Below are 13,982 nucleotides of genomic sequence, written 5' to 3'. Positions count from 1 at the left end.
GTGTTGGGGAGGGGTGGAGTGGGTGTGAGGGGTGGGGTAGGTGGGAGGAGTGGAAAGGGTGGGGTGGGTGGGAGGGGTAGTGTTGGGGAGGGGTGGAGTGGGTGTGAGGGGTGGGGTAGGTGGGAGGAGTGGAAGGGGTGGGGTGGGTGGGAGGGGTAGTGTTGGGGAGGGGTGGAGTGGGTGTGAGGGGTAGGGTAGGGGGGAGGAGTGGGGGTGGGGAGGGGCGGTATGGGAGGGGTGGAGGGGTGGGGTGGGTGGAGTCTCAGAGCCAGTGTGACTTTCTAGGAGGAAATGGGCTCCAGAATCTTCATGTCCTCTATGCTGTCGACGTATCCATGCTCATCACAGTGGAACTGAATGTAGTTGTGGCTTCTTTTCTCTACGTACCTGTTTCTGAAGTTCTCCCAGTGGCACTTGAGCACCTTAATGGGAGTCTGAGCCCAAACGTATGAGTTCTTGTAGCGATCTTTCCAGTTGCCACTAATACACATATGCTCAACTTTGTACCATGATATATAAACAAACTCGTGTGAGCGCTTCGGCTTCAGAGCTCTGTCTGTCATGAGGGCATCACATCCGTAGGCCGTGAAGTCTTTGTTTGTACTTAGGTGATGGTGATCCATGAACTGGCGCCTGGAGGCGCTGTGTGCAGGGAGGCTGTACTGCAGGCACAGCAGGAGCAGGGCCCAGGCCTTTAGCGAGGACGCCATAGCAGGCACTCGGTCCACCTGAGTGGGCACAGCAAAAAGAGAAGAAAATATTTAGGTACTGCCCTTTGAGCTGAGATGTACTGTAATTTTCTATTCCTGGATAATTTTGTTTGTTTCCCAGAGAAGAGAACCCCCATTAGATGGTAAAGTTAATTGCATATAAACACTATGTTGCAGACTGAGTGAACTAAGAATAAAATTGCAAAAAGAAGATAGGATTTATTTTGAAAGCCCGGAGTCTCTCCTGTATGCCCTCCCATCTATGCAGCAGAAGGAACCTATCACTGTCTCACCAGTTCTAGCTAACTCCTCTGTGCTCAGAAGATCATGTGTCCAAAAGAATTCTCTGCAAAGTGGAAAGGCTAACAACCATTGGAGGGAGTGGACGCAGGAGCTGCTGGAGTGGTGCTGCCGAGAAGGAAAGCTTTGGGCCCTGAGCTTGTAGCCAGGCTGCCCTCCACACTGACTGCACTGTGGGGATTTTCCTGTCTTGCCTCCCTTATAACATTTCCTCAACATCTAGGGGAAACTTCTCCTCCTCCTCCTCTCCTCCTCCTTCTTCTTCTTTTTAGGTTTTGTGAGACAGGGTTTCTCTGTCTAACAGTCTTGGCTATCCGGGACTCACTTTTGTAGATCAGGCTGGCCTTGAACTCACAGCGATCTGCCTGCCTCTGCCTCCCAAGTGCTGGGATTAACGGCGTGCACCACCACGCCCGGCTGCAACATCACTTCTAAAGCCTCAGTCTTTCTTGGGGACCACATCCCTGTGTTCACTCGAAACCATCACGGTTTGTCAGAACTGCTTGTTGGGAATGACGAAAGGAGCTGAGGGTCTGAAATATTGTTTCAATTAACCAAATACCAAGAGTATATAAAACTAGCTTCACGGGCGAGACTCAGGATAGAAGACAGAGTCCAGTATTTAAAAAGACTTAGTCTGCCCTCATTTATGTGAGTGTGCCTGGCCCTAGCCAATCTTTCACCATATTCACAGCCCTGACCTCATAGGGCTTCGAGAGCCAACAAAAATACTCTGGTAGACTGGGTGAGGGTGGGGTATGGTGGAAGCCATATCTGTGGGGTTAACGCTGAGCCGAACTTGAGGCCTTGTTTTCTATGATTTGAATCAACTTTCATCCTTAACTCTAAAATGTCAAGCCGTCTCCTTCCGGTGATTCCTGGCCTTTCAAACAAGTTTCCTGCACACCAGTCCTTCTGACTTACCTAGTCAGTGTGCACGTCGCTGGCTGGGCTGCAGTGGGTACAGAGGCACAGGAATCTGAAAAGCAGAGTCTGTGTCCTTGTCGGAGTTCCCAAGAAGTCCACGGCAGGAGAGAAGAAGAGTGACAAGAAGAGACACAGCGCCCGGGCTGTGTGGAGGTGGCAGCGTGGAGGGCAGGGTCAGAACAGCTTTCTGTGTGAACCTGCTCTGTATCTCCTCATGTGGAACACATGGGTTCATCCTGAGAATAGCCTTAAGCAAGGTCTGCAAACATCAAAGAAGGACGCGCAGGCACAAAGCAATTCCAAAGGGTTAGACAGAAGTGACCCCAGAGAAGGACTGTTGGTAGCTTTCAATAGACAACTAAAAATCTGACCCTGGAACTTGTTCCCCCCACAAACTCTCTGGAGGGAAGTCCATGAACGGCTAGGCCATATCCTACAGGGAGTTTTGCTAGGACGTGAACTATGGCAGTGTCAGTGTCACCAAGAAGTGAAAGTACATAGTCAAACGTGCAACTTGTAGCTGAGTCGACATAATGTAGAGTGCTTTATATCAACGCAGCAAGGGCCGCCAGTAGTTCATCTGTGCTGCTGGAGTTTCTTTCCAGTGTGCCTCGGCATGAGGGTGTCAGCATGCATCAGTTTATATCCAGAGCTTATTTTCAAAGCCAGGTGTAATCTTATCAGGCAGGGAATGGAAGCAGGAGGCTCAGAAGTTTCAGGCCAGTCTAGACAACACGAGGAGACTGTTATAACAGTGATAACTAGTAGAGGCCACCTAACAGATCTGGGAGGAAGAGATTTATTGTATGGAGGCAGAGAGATAGTGGGCGAGCAAGCAGGAGAGACCTGGGAGAGAGTGGGGAAGAGAGATGGAGAAAGGGGATCCACAGACATAGGAAGGGAGAGAGAGAGGGACAGAGAGAGGGACAGAGAGAGGGAGGAGGAGGGGAGAGAGAGAGGGACAGAGAGAGGGAGGAGGAGGGGAGAGAGAGAGGAGAGAGAGAGAGGAGAGGAGAGAGAGAGAGAGAGAGAGAGAGAGAGAGAGAGAGAGAGAGAGAGAGAGAGAGAAAGTAGAGACAGGTCGCTCCTTTATATCTGGTGAGCAACTGAAGAGCATCTGGTTCACACCTGGTGGTGGCAGGTGGTGTAGAGCCAAGCTGGTGGATCTGCTTGTGAACTAACATTCCTCCCCTCTCCTATAATTAAAAAATGAAAGAGTAAAAAAAAAAAAAAAAAAGAAAAGAACTGGGCGTGGTGGCGCATGCCTTTAATCCCAGCACTCGGGAGGCAGAGGCAGGCAGATCAATGTGAGTTCGAGGCCAGCCTGGTCTACAAAGCGAGTCCAGGACAGCCAAGGCTACACAGAGAAACCCTGTCTTTCAAAAAAAAAAAAAAAAAAAAAAAAAAAGGAGCTAGGAAGGGATGATGAGGTGGAAAACGAGGGTGTTGGCTGCTTTTATTCCAAGACAAGTTAAAGTATATGAATGTAGGTTCATTGGAAGCAGCTCTTGGCGCCATGCAAGGGGAGAAGAGAGAGAGAGGGAAAAAAAAGTAAGAGCACAAACACGTCCAGATTATATGTTGAAGGGGAAGGAGAAGCTCCTGCCCTGGAAGGTTCAGGGTGTCGGGCAGCCATGCCATATAGCAGATAGGGACCGAGGGGTGCTGGGAGCACCTACAGCTGCTTGTCCCGGGTCTGAGGCACATCATTCCTGCCTTCTGTTGCTCATAAATGGATAAAGGGTGAAGAAATCAATAGTCTTTGGCTGCTTACTACTGACATTGGGGTGTCAATGGGAGAGGGGGGGGGCAGCAAAAGGCTGAAATGTTGGCCAAGTCCGGGAAGAGCAGGCTGTTGTATTTGCAGCATCTGAGCTGTGGCTAGAAGGGAAAATACAGACCCAGGTGGCACAGTCTGTGAGGTTAGGCTGGAGCGATGGTGGGTAGCTGCTTTGGTGCTGTCCTGGATGTAGAAAATCTGGCAGGAGCATATATATGGGCCGAAGACAAAGTTGAGCAGGTTAGGGAGAAAATTCCTTTAGGTGTACATTTGAAACTTTTAGGAGAGGGAGCAGAGAAGAAAGGTTTGGAGCAAAGAAGAGGAAAAACTTGAAGGTAGGAAACCTCCTTCCATCTTCCCAATCGCTGGCAGTAATTTAAAAGGTCCCATTTTGGGTCTGTCATCTACGGGATATTGAGGCTGAGCTTGCTTGCAGAGGTGTGTAAGCTTAGAAGCCCTTAAAATGGGTGCTAGGCCTCGGGGTCTGAAATTCTCCAGAAGGCATCCCGGAGGGGAATCTGGAAGGACGGGCAAATGGCCTTCCCGTGGGTTGAGTAGGAGTCAGTGACCTGTCAGTGACTCAAGGAAATTGGTGCAGTCTGTTCCAGTAGCTCATCCTCCTGATAAGAGACCAAGGGCACGACTGCCCAGGCAGACACGGCTTACCCAGCACTAGGCTGTCACGTGTGTGTGTGAGAGAGGAAAAGAGAGAGATGAAACCGTGCTGGTGGAGGGAAAATCTCACCCAAGGGAGAAGGTCCTAGAGGAAGGGTTTGGATGTAGGTTGTAAAGAACGGCAGGAAGCCTTTACACCAACCAGAAGGGAAAGGCTTGCCAGTCAGCTTGGTGTTGGGTGCAGGAATGTAGCCATGGGTAGCTGGAAAGTGAGCCACTCATGGGTGGGCCAGGAATAGGGTGCCAGTGGCGTGACTCCAACCCAGGAGGAAACCAATCCACTCTCCACACACATTTGAACCTTTTGAACCCATGCTTTGGTAGTTGGGGAGGGGAGTCCCAAAACCAGGAAAAGGAGCAGGGGAACCCACTCTCTGAGATAGGCAGTAGGTGGCAAACTTAGGCTGTTGCTTGGCAGGACTTATCTGGAGTCCGTTTAACCTGAGAGGTGGATTTCCTGTAGCTTACAAGAATCCTTTTTAAGTTTACAAAGAAGATAAGTTTTAGCAGACGTGTTACCATCACCATTGCTTGCAATCTGCAGTGAAATACACATTGTAGAAAAAGGCAGTAGACACACACATCCCTTGTTAAGGTGAGCTCAGGAAGGGTAGAAGCCTTACGGTCTTCCTGCTGTCTGTGAAATGGTAGCATCGGTGTCTTCAGGCAGAACAGAAATCTACCGTAGAGCAGAAGGGCAAAAGCTCACTTGGTCCTGATTTTCAGCATCAGTTCACACCGTGAGACAGGGGTTTCTTCCCTCTACCCAGAAGTGGACACCTTGGATCCTTGCCTGTGTTCTCAGGGTTTTCAAGGACTTCATAGACAAAACTCCTAGGGTCTATAAACTGGTATGTTGGAATTTCACATATATATACATATATGTGTGTGTATATATCACTAAGCCACTGCTAAAATTTAATAATTCTTTCAATTACTAATGGGAGAAGTGCTGGGTAGTGATTAAGAAGCCTGCCGCCACAGGCCTGGAAAGAATGTCACCAGTCCTCCAGGTGACTTTCTTGCCAGTCTCAGGAGCTCAACACAGAAGGAGGCGGTTGCTCATTGGTGAAGACGGCGGCTGCCAGGCAGCCCTCTGCCTTGTGAGAACCGCTTCAGCCGGGAGAAAGCTGAGTGGAGTTTGTTACAGGGAGAAAACAGAGCCGCAGGCTGTTCTTTGGGAAGGCGTGCATCGGCACTTCTTTATGGCCTGTGCAGGCTCCATTCTGCTGAACCCTTCTTTAAAGTGACATTACATTAGTTGTCTCTCTTGGCCAGGTGGACATGGTCTATTTGCCCTAATCCTGTATGTGAGGGAAAAAGCTTGAATAAGCATGACTGTATATTAAAAACAAAAACAAATCCCAGAAACAAGCAAAAATAGCTTTGAGCCACTCTGTGTAAGGGCGCTCGAACTGGACACTTTTCGGCTAAGACAAGATGGAGTTTATTATTAAATTCAACTCTTTTTCTGCTCTCTGGACACTGGCTACCATTTCAGTGCACTGATGGGGCCAATGTGTTACCGGAATCAGAACTTGGCTCACTGCCCCTGTCAGAATAAAGACATGCTGTTGACTCTTTAGGCTCGGTTGTGTCAGGGAGCTGGCTGTCTGGGAAGTCAGGGGGAAATCTGTGTCTCTCAGAAGTGTATTTTCTAGCAAACCAGAACAAACCCAGTCCAAAGTCTAGTGTTGTCCTCCTGTCCAGGGGATCAGCCTCGTCCCTGTCTCTGGGACTCACATTTCCCCCCATTATCTTCTCTTTGTGTGTCCTGGAGGGTAAGTTCACTTTCGAGGTCACCGAGTCTTGCATTTCCCCTGAGCCACTGTTTGGATAACATCTAAATTGAAAGGCTGAGAACAAAAAATAAAATAAAATAAAAATTGAAAAAAAAAAAAAAAAGAAGAAGAAAGGCTGAGAACAAACTGCCAACAGGGGTGGGGGTGGGGCGGGGACAGGGGTGCAGCCAGAGCCTAAGCGGTTACTCTGAAATCCCTTGAACAGCTTTGAACAAGGAGCTTAGGCTTTCAAAGATAACCAAACAAGTAACACTCCAGAAGTTCTGGACATGGGCCTGCTATAAGATGACAAGCAGGATGGAGGCCACCTGAGAAATACACGGTGAAGCTGGGACTGGGTACGCAGGCCTGTAATTACAGGTATGTAGGAGGCTGGGGCAAAGGCTGTCTGGACTACAGATGGAGGAAGGCACAGGCAAGCTTACTAAAGGACATCTTTGACTCAGCTTGTAGGTTCTTGTCGTAATGAGTCCGTTTTGTTGTGTGAGCTCTTCCACTTCCATTGGCATAAATGAAACACAGGGCAAGGTATAGATAGGGCATGCAATGCGGAGTGTCCAGGGGCCTTCGGTACATCACGCACGCAGCATCTCCACACACTCAGTAGCTCAGAGGATCATCACAGTGCCTTGTCTAAGACATTTATAGAGCTCAGCCCTAATTCCTGGAGCCTGGTGGGAAGGGCTGAAGGTCTCAGCACTCTGGTTTTAGTGACTTACTTATCCTGAGACGATTAAGAGGCTTACTCTAAGTGACTTCATTAGCATAGACACAGGTGTGATCAGAGGTGCTGCGAGCAACAAAAAGACAGCCCTGTCACTCCGCAAGCGCCAAGCAGAAGCTCTGTGTCAGAACTAAGGTAAATCCAGTGGCTCTCATTGCTGCCTGAAGGGTGCTCAGGAGAGAGTGCTCTTTTTATACTCTCTTCTCATTCTAAGTGTATTTGTGCAGAAGTGTTGTGGGGGGAACATTTTCTCTTGGACCAACTGACATCCCATGCTTCAAAGACAGTTGCTTTATTTACGTCATTGTCTTGACGTACTTGCAGGCTGCACTTTGTGGGACTCTTGACCTAAGTCAGGTAAGGGACATTTGCATCAAGTCTCTTTTCCTGTTTGCTATTATTGAAATGTCAGTTTAGTCTCTTATGCATGTGTTCCTTTAGCAGCCAGCATCTTTACAGCAATATCCTATCAAATGTCCAAAGTGGGAAGGAATGCATGTTACCAGAGTCCTAGGCTCAAGGCTTTACTTTTGTGGTTCCAATAAGTGAGGTCTGGCCACCAAACACCAAACCAAACAGAGAGGGTAATGGTGGAACGAAACGAAGAGCTTCAAGGTTGGAGAGATGGCTCAGACGTTAAGAGCACTGTTTTTGTTCTTCCAAAGGTTCTAAGTTCAAAATCCCCAGCAACCACATGGTGCCTCACAACCATCTAAAATGAGATGTGGCGCCCTCTTCTGGCGAGCAGGCACACATACAGGCCGAATACCATATAAACAATAAATCTTGAGGAAAGAAGAGCTTTAACCAGTGAAAGTGTGCTGGTAAGGCAAGGAACCCAGTGTCTTTAACCTGTCTCCAAGGCACTAGAAAAATGCTAAGATTATACAGGGGATGGGGTAAGAAGTATTGAGCAATTGTGGTCTGGCCAACTGTATTAGTTTGGGTTTTATTGCTGTGAAGAGACACCATGACCAAGGCAACTCTTATAATTTGGAGCTGGCCTACAGTTTCAGAGGTTTAGTCCATTATTATCATAGCAGGAAGCATGACAGAGTGCAGGCAGACACGGTGCTAGAGGAGCCAAGAGTTCTACAGCTTGACCTGGGCAGCCAGGAGGGGACGACTGTCTTCCCCAGGCAGCCAGAGGAGACTGTGATTCCACACCATGTGGAGCTTGAGCATAGCAAACCTCAAAGCCCACCCTCATAGTGATGCACTTCCTCCAACAAGACCACACCCACCCCAACAAGGCCACACCCACCCCAACAAGGCCACACCCACTCCAACAAGGCCACACCTCCTAATAGCGCCTCTCCCTGTGGGCTAAGCATTCAAACACATGAGTGTATGGGGGCCAAATATATTCAAACTACCACACCAACTATTATCTCTGGTTGGTCAAGGGTCGTTGTCAGGGCCAGTGAGATGGCTCAGTGGGTAATAACGCTTGCCCTACAAACCTGAAAACCTGAGTTCAATCCCTGGAATACATTGTGGAAAGAGATAACCGATTCCCAAGCATCCTGGACACACACACACACACACACACACACACACACACACACACACACACACACACGTCTCTGTTTACCCATCAGATCTTGCATTCCACTTGACCACAGAAAACTCAGAAAGGACAAATTATTCACAGCCAGAAACACCAGCCTTGCTCGCTCGCTCTCAGTCACCTGTTGGGTGTATGCAGTCACAGACATCAATAATGGCAAATAATGCAGCACTCTCATTTGTCACGTGAAGAGTTGGTGCTTTTTAGCAAGGGTCGCCTCCGAGTTCTTACTTGAGCTCTTGTGTGTCGAGTAAAGGCGTGGACGTTTCTGTGTTGTGATGGATCTGGTGGGCGTTTGTGTTTGACCAAAGTGGATAGGAGCACTACGGGGCACGAGCGCTCACGGACTAGAGTCGATCTGAAGGAGACAGGAGAATGCACGCCCATGCCACAGCAGGCTCAGCGGACGCCTCTTTATCATAATGAAACTGTGGCAAATCTTTCAGACAAGAGCAGTAAATGGACCTTGGTGACCTACCGCATTTTTGATATAGCTTTTTAAATTTTAACCTTAGTAGGCACAAACCATGACAATACCAAGTAAACTCAGAGTTTCTCATTTTGCCAGTATGCTATTTCCAAACTCTAAATGGCTTCCCTAAGAATGAGGCTTCGGAATGAGAGAAGACATCTCTAACGGGGCAGGTAAAGCCCCCTGTGTGAGCACACTGTTTGCTTGGAGCTTTGTCTGAGATCTTCCACTGTTTTCATGCTCAGATCCTTTAACTCTAAGCTACTGAATAAAGTGGCAGAAATGGCACTAGGGGTGTGTTAGGACATTGGGACGAGACAACTCAGACCAAAAAAAAAAAAAAAAAAAAAAAAAGACTCTTTGTAGTAGTTGAAATAGTATCTAGCATACATTTAATGCATAAATTCCAGGGGATAGGGCATGGGAGGACCAAGCTGTCAGGACTACAAGAGGCTTCCGTCTTCTCTTGGATGTGATGCACTTAACACAACAGGTAATATTGAGCATATATGGGTATAAGATCTGAGCAGAGGAAACAAAGCCTGGGGCATTTCAAATATATCACTCACTGCTGTTCTCACTGACTCAGAGACCAGGCACCAACGACAAGCTGTAACAGCTCCGGGTGGCATCTATTTGTCAAAGTGCACTGGGACCTCTGGGTTACCCTCACAGGCAATGACAACCCGCCTAGTGCTGGCACTTGCCCTGTATCTACAGTTGGGTGGCCTGGCGTTCCCTGTCTCCCTGCAGTCTGTGACCTTCACTACACCCTCGTGACAGTTCATGCTGCCATTCTTGCACTGGATGCTGGTGGTACTGCAGATGCCACGAATGTTCCAGATGTCCTCGTGGATGAACGTGTTGAAGCGTTTGCACTGGTAAGAAGTCATCTTCCGTCTCTGCATCATCACGTTGCAGTACCTGTCATCGCCACCTGTCACCCGAGGGTCCACATGCTGTCGAAGGAACCGCTGGTACATCCTGTCCTGGCCATAGGAGGGCTGCACAAGCCCTAAGCCCAGCAGGGCCAGCACCAAGAGCAGAAGCAAAGACTGGGTCCTCTGTAGAGCCATCGCCACCTAGACGGTGCCTGAGAAGAAAGCAAGAACAGGAGAATGGAAGGTAAGGACCAGGCCCTGGCGAGGTGCCAAGAACCCCATTTCCCTTTCCTCCGCTTGCACTCTCCTGCTTCCTCCTGCTCCCTTCCCCCCACCTTTTCCCTGAGAGCTACTAGTTTGTCCACCAGGCTTCCTTGAAAACAAAGGTTGCTCTCTTTACTAAATGGCAGGTGTGTAGCTATGAGAGCAAGTCAGAGCAGACATACCTGGGTGGCTAGTTGCCCAGGTCTGTGAGTCTATAGGATAAAACAAGGAACGGTAAATCAACATAAAGCTGGAGTTTTTGTAGGAGAATTAGCTACTATGATCTTTAGGGAGTGTTTGGTGTTCTGGGAATTTCAACTCCCAAAACAGTAGACAGACTGGGGTCAAAGCTTACGGAAGGACTTGAATGGCCTCTGTCTAGGAAACAAGAGAGATGAAGGGCCACTGGAATCTGGCCTTTCTTCTCCCAACATTGCTCCCCTAGTGGAGCAACTGGAGAGATGGATCAGTGGTTAGGAGCCCCTGGCTGCTCTTCCAGAGGATCTGGGTTCAATTTCCAGCATCCACACGGCAGCTCACAACTGTCTGTAACTTCTGTTTGAAGGGATCCAACTCCCTAACACATGCAAACAAAACCCCGATGTACATAAAATACATAACAATAAATGTAACATGTGCCCCCTCCCCATAACACCCCCCACCCAGGCCTCAGGAATCATTTGGAGGGAGTGAGGTGGAAAGATTGTCAGTTAGGGGATGGCTACCAGTGAAACTGTTTTCTGGGCACAACAGGGCACCTGCACATGCGGATTCACAGGTGATGAGTTCACCTACGCAAATCTCAGCCTGGGGGGGGGGGGCGGAGTAGGGGGTGGGGGTGGGGCACAGAGGTGGGGCGGGGCGGGGCAGGACGGTGTGAAGTCTCATTGCTAACTGCTACCATTGGCAAGTCATAGCGGGAGAGTCGTTTTCTTTAAGGGTGTGTGACTCTTGGTAATTCGTCCATGCTCCTGAGGGTAGCCCCACATGCCAGTGTTTGGGCAGAACAAACTGGACACAATGGATTTCAGAATTAAAAAGGAGGCTCTGAACTGTAGGATGGTGGGTAGACCCAGGGAGAGTTGGGAGAGGAGAGTGAATGTGATCAAAATGCATTGTGTAAAATCCCCCAAATAATTAATACAAATATTATTTAAACAAACAAAGCAGGGTAATAAAGACAGCGGCAGGTACTTTTCTGCAGGAATGGCTTAAGGCATGCCTAGCAGATGCTGCCATCTGGCGGTCAGGCCTCAGATTGACGTGCATGTTGATTGACCGAAAACAAATAAAAGTCATCCCTGAGACAACAGAAGTGGACACTCCCAAAAGAACAGGGACGGTTTTTTAAAAGAATCGAGCAGACCTATCAGTGCAGGTACAGTCCAAGAGCTGTCTTCTTCTGAGATAGTTTCATGTATACAGATGCGGCTTCCTGACGGCAGATCCCATGCGCCGCTGAAGTGGCTTACGGCTTACTTAATTCTACCCAAAGCCCATGCTTTGATAAGTGATAATTAACCAGTATCGCTGTCACCTCCTACACGCGCGCTCGCGCACACACACACACACACACACACACACTCGCAGTCATGTCTTTGCACAGCGGCGGTTTTGAGAGAGCATTGCTACAGGTATTAGCCTTGGAGGCCACCAACTGTTTGCCTAGCGGGCGTGGAGCTAGGATTCTATCCCCCAGCCTCATATGCAACCAGGCATGGTGATACACACCTGTAATTCCAACACTTGGGAGGTGGCGGTGGGAGTAGCAGAAGCCAAAGGGAGAGAGAAAGGCTTTCTAACTTATCTTAGTATGTATCTCATTTTAACCAGGACTTCCCCCAAAGGCTTTCCCTGCACCTCCGGTTCCCGGTAAGAACTTCTTTTGACATCATGATTACCCTGTACTAGCTACTGTAGTCTAGATTTTCAAAGTTCCTCAAAGGCCTGTGTGGTGAAGGCTCCATCCCCAGGGTGGTCCCCAGGGTGGTGCTGTTGGAAGTTAGGTCACCCAGGGGACGTCCTTGAAGAGTCTCCCTTCTTCCCTGGTCTCCTGACACCTCTTCTGCTTACAACGCACCGCCTTTCCAGAGGTACCAGTGTAATGGGTCAAAATAAGGCTTTCCTCTTTTTAAGTTGATTGGTTCAAATATTTTTGTCACAGCAATGGAAGGAAGACTAACACAGTGTGTGGTTTTGGGAGATTCCATAACCTCTTTTAGTGTATTGCATATAAGTTACAGAAGTGTAAGAACACCTGTTTGTCTCAATACTGTGAGAGACAAAATTTTTAAAAGTCTAATGGGAGGTCTTATCACAACAGCTGGCACACCATAACTGGTCAGTAAAGGCAGGCAACTGTTTCCGTTCTGTTCACTTTTGTCTTTGACCTGTGAGGAAAGGAACGGAAAGCTCAGGTCTGCCTACCCCAGTGCAGTGCATAGGAGAAAGGGCACAAAGCATACGGCGCCTGAAGTGGGCCAGGGCTGACTCTCACAGAGTGGGGAAAGCGATGCTGCCTTCCTGTTCAGAGCATCTTGCCTCAGGAGCTAGTCACTACTCCTATTTCTTCTTCTCCTCTATCTTCTTCAGTCAGGAGAAAATAACTAACGGCTACAATGTGTTGCCTTCCATCTTGTTAGCCGGGCGTGGTGGCGCACGCCTTTAATCCCAGCACTGGGGAGACAGAGGCAGGCGTATTGCTGTGAGTTTGTAGGCCAGCCTGGTCTACAAAGTGAGTCCAAGGCAGCCAAGGCTACACAGAGAGACCCTGCCTTGGAAAAAAAAAAGACTGCCTTTATTTTAAAAGAGTTAATTACACTCTCAAAAATTGGAGGTCTGTGCCCTGGGGAGTGTTTCCTCTCCAATTGCATAAAATATTTTTGCTTACACGTCACCATTCCGTGAAATTTGGGAGTTCTTCTTGTCTTTTCCTTGCATAGCCAGCAATCGCCGGTCACCTTGTCTTCAGCTTCTCAAATGGCTTATTACGGAGACACAATGCCTCTAAACAGCTTTGTGTTACTAGAGAGCAAGAGACTCGGTACAGAAGTACCAGACTGTGTTCCAGTGCTGCTCCATCAGGGATTTTGTTTGTTTGCTTGTTCGTTTTGTTTTTCAGGAGTAGGTCGTCTCCTCCTACCATGTGAATCCCCAAATAAAACTTGGGCCATCAGTGTTAGTGGCAAGCACCTTTGCTCACCAAACGAGCTCACTGGCCTTTCAATTTTTTTAAAGGTGACTTTTCTAAAGAGAGGCATTTGAAGAATTCTATCTCTTTTCTGAAGGGCTGAGCATGTATCTGCAACCCACTTCTCAAGCCCTGACCAGATTTGAATTCTGTCAGGAAGCCTGGCTCACTCTGGTCCTGGACCATAGCTTGAGTACTGGGAAAGTAAGGCTCTGGGTCCCATTTAGGGCAACGGTAGGAACTGGAGATGACATCTTAGAGGAAACAGCAGCCCTGATAGTCATATATTCATAAGACAACTCAAGTGGTGGCTTTGCATTTATTAGCAACTGCATTCTAAATAAAACATCTAGGCATTGTTCATAAACTTGCGCCGACAGGACATCACCTGCTGAGCCTATGCGTCTACCAGTATCCAGGAAGCTCTGTTTATACATAGCTTTTAAACTTGAAAATGAACCTAGCTGAAGAATATAAAGAAAATAAGTTTTTAAATCTTTCTATAACTTCCTTAAAACCCCACAGTTGTCAAATATCACTCCATAAAGTAAAAGATGAATGAGAAAATAATGTAAACTAGATAGGTTTTTAAATTTTAAATAAAATAGCTATGACAAATGAATGTCTTGGGAGTATTCCATTATAATTAACAAAATTTTTTTTTTACTCCTTGCTTGAGATAAGAAA

The 13,982-nt window shown here is 48.0% G+C and overlaps 2 protein-coding genes across 5 annotated transcripts in view; both read right to left on the bottom strand.

Annotated features, from left to right (window-relative positions):
- Nucleotides 1-281: 281 nt before the first annotated feature.
- Nucleotides 282-722, bottom strand: Eddm3b (epididymal protein 3B). The gene has a single exon (XM_051143394.1). The coding sequence runs from the start codon at nucleotides 708-710 to the stop codon at nucleotides 282-284; it is 429 nt and encodes a 142-aa protein (XP_050999351.1). The 5' UTR covers nucleotides 711-722.
- An 8,691-nt stretch (nucleotides 723-9,413) lies between these two features.
- Rnase4 (ribonuclease A family member 4) overlaps nucleotides 9,414-13,982 on the bottom strand; it is a 32,249-nt gene continuing 27,680 nt past the window's right edge. For all 4 annotated transcript variants that reach the window (XM_051143008.1, XM_051143010.1, XM_051143007.1 and 1 more), the window contains exon 2: nucleotides 9,414-10,053. In XM_051143008.1, coding sequence (XP_050998965.1) covers nucleotides 9,593-10,036 — 444 coding nt within the window. In that variant the 5' untranslated portion in view covers nucleotides 10,037-10,053 and the 3' untranslated portion in view covers nucleotides 9,414-9,592. The remainder of the gene's footprint in view (nucleotides 10,054-13,982) is intronic.

This window comes from Acomys russatus, chromosome 3 (assembly GCF_903995435.1).
Source record: "Acomys russatus chromosome 3, mAcoRus1.1, whole genome shotgun sequence".
NCBI classification, from domain to species: Eukaryota; Metazoa; Chordata; class Mammalia; order Rodentia; family Muridae; genus Acomys; species Acomys russatus.
The sequence above is the reverse complement of the archived record's forward strand: the minus strand, read 5'-3'. Positions and strand labels throughout refer to the sequence as shown.

Excerpts from the sequence above, each read along its gene's own strand:
- Eddm3b (XM_051143394.1), bottom strand. The coding sequence starts at position 710 with ATGGCGTCCTCGCTAAAGGCCTGGGCCCTGCTCCTGCTGTGCCTGCAG.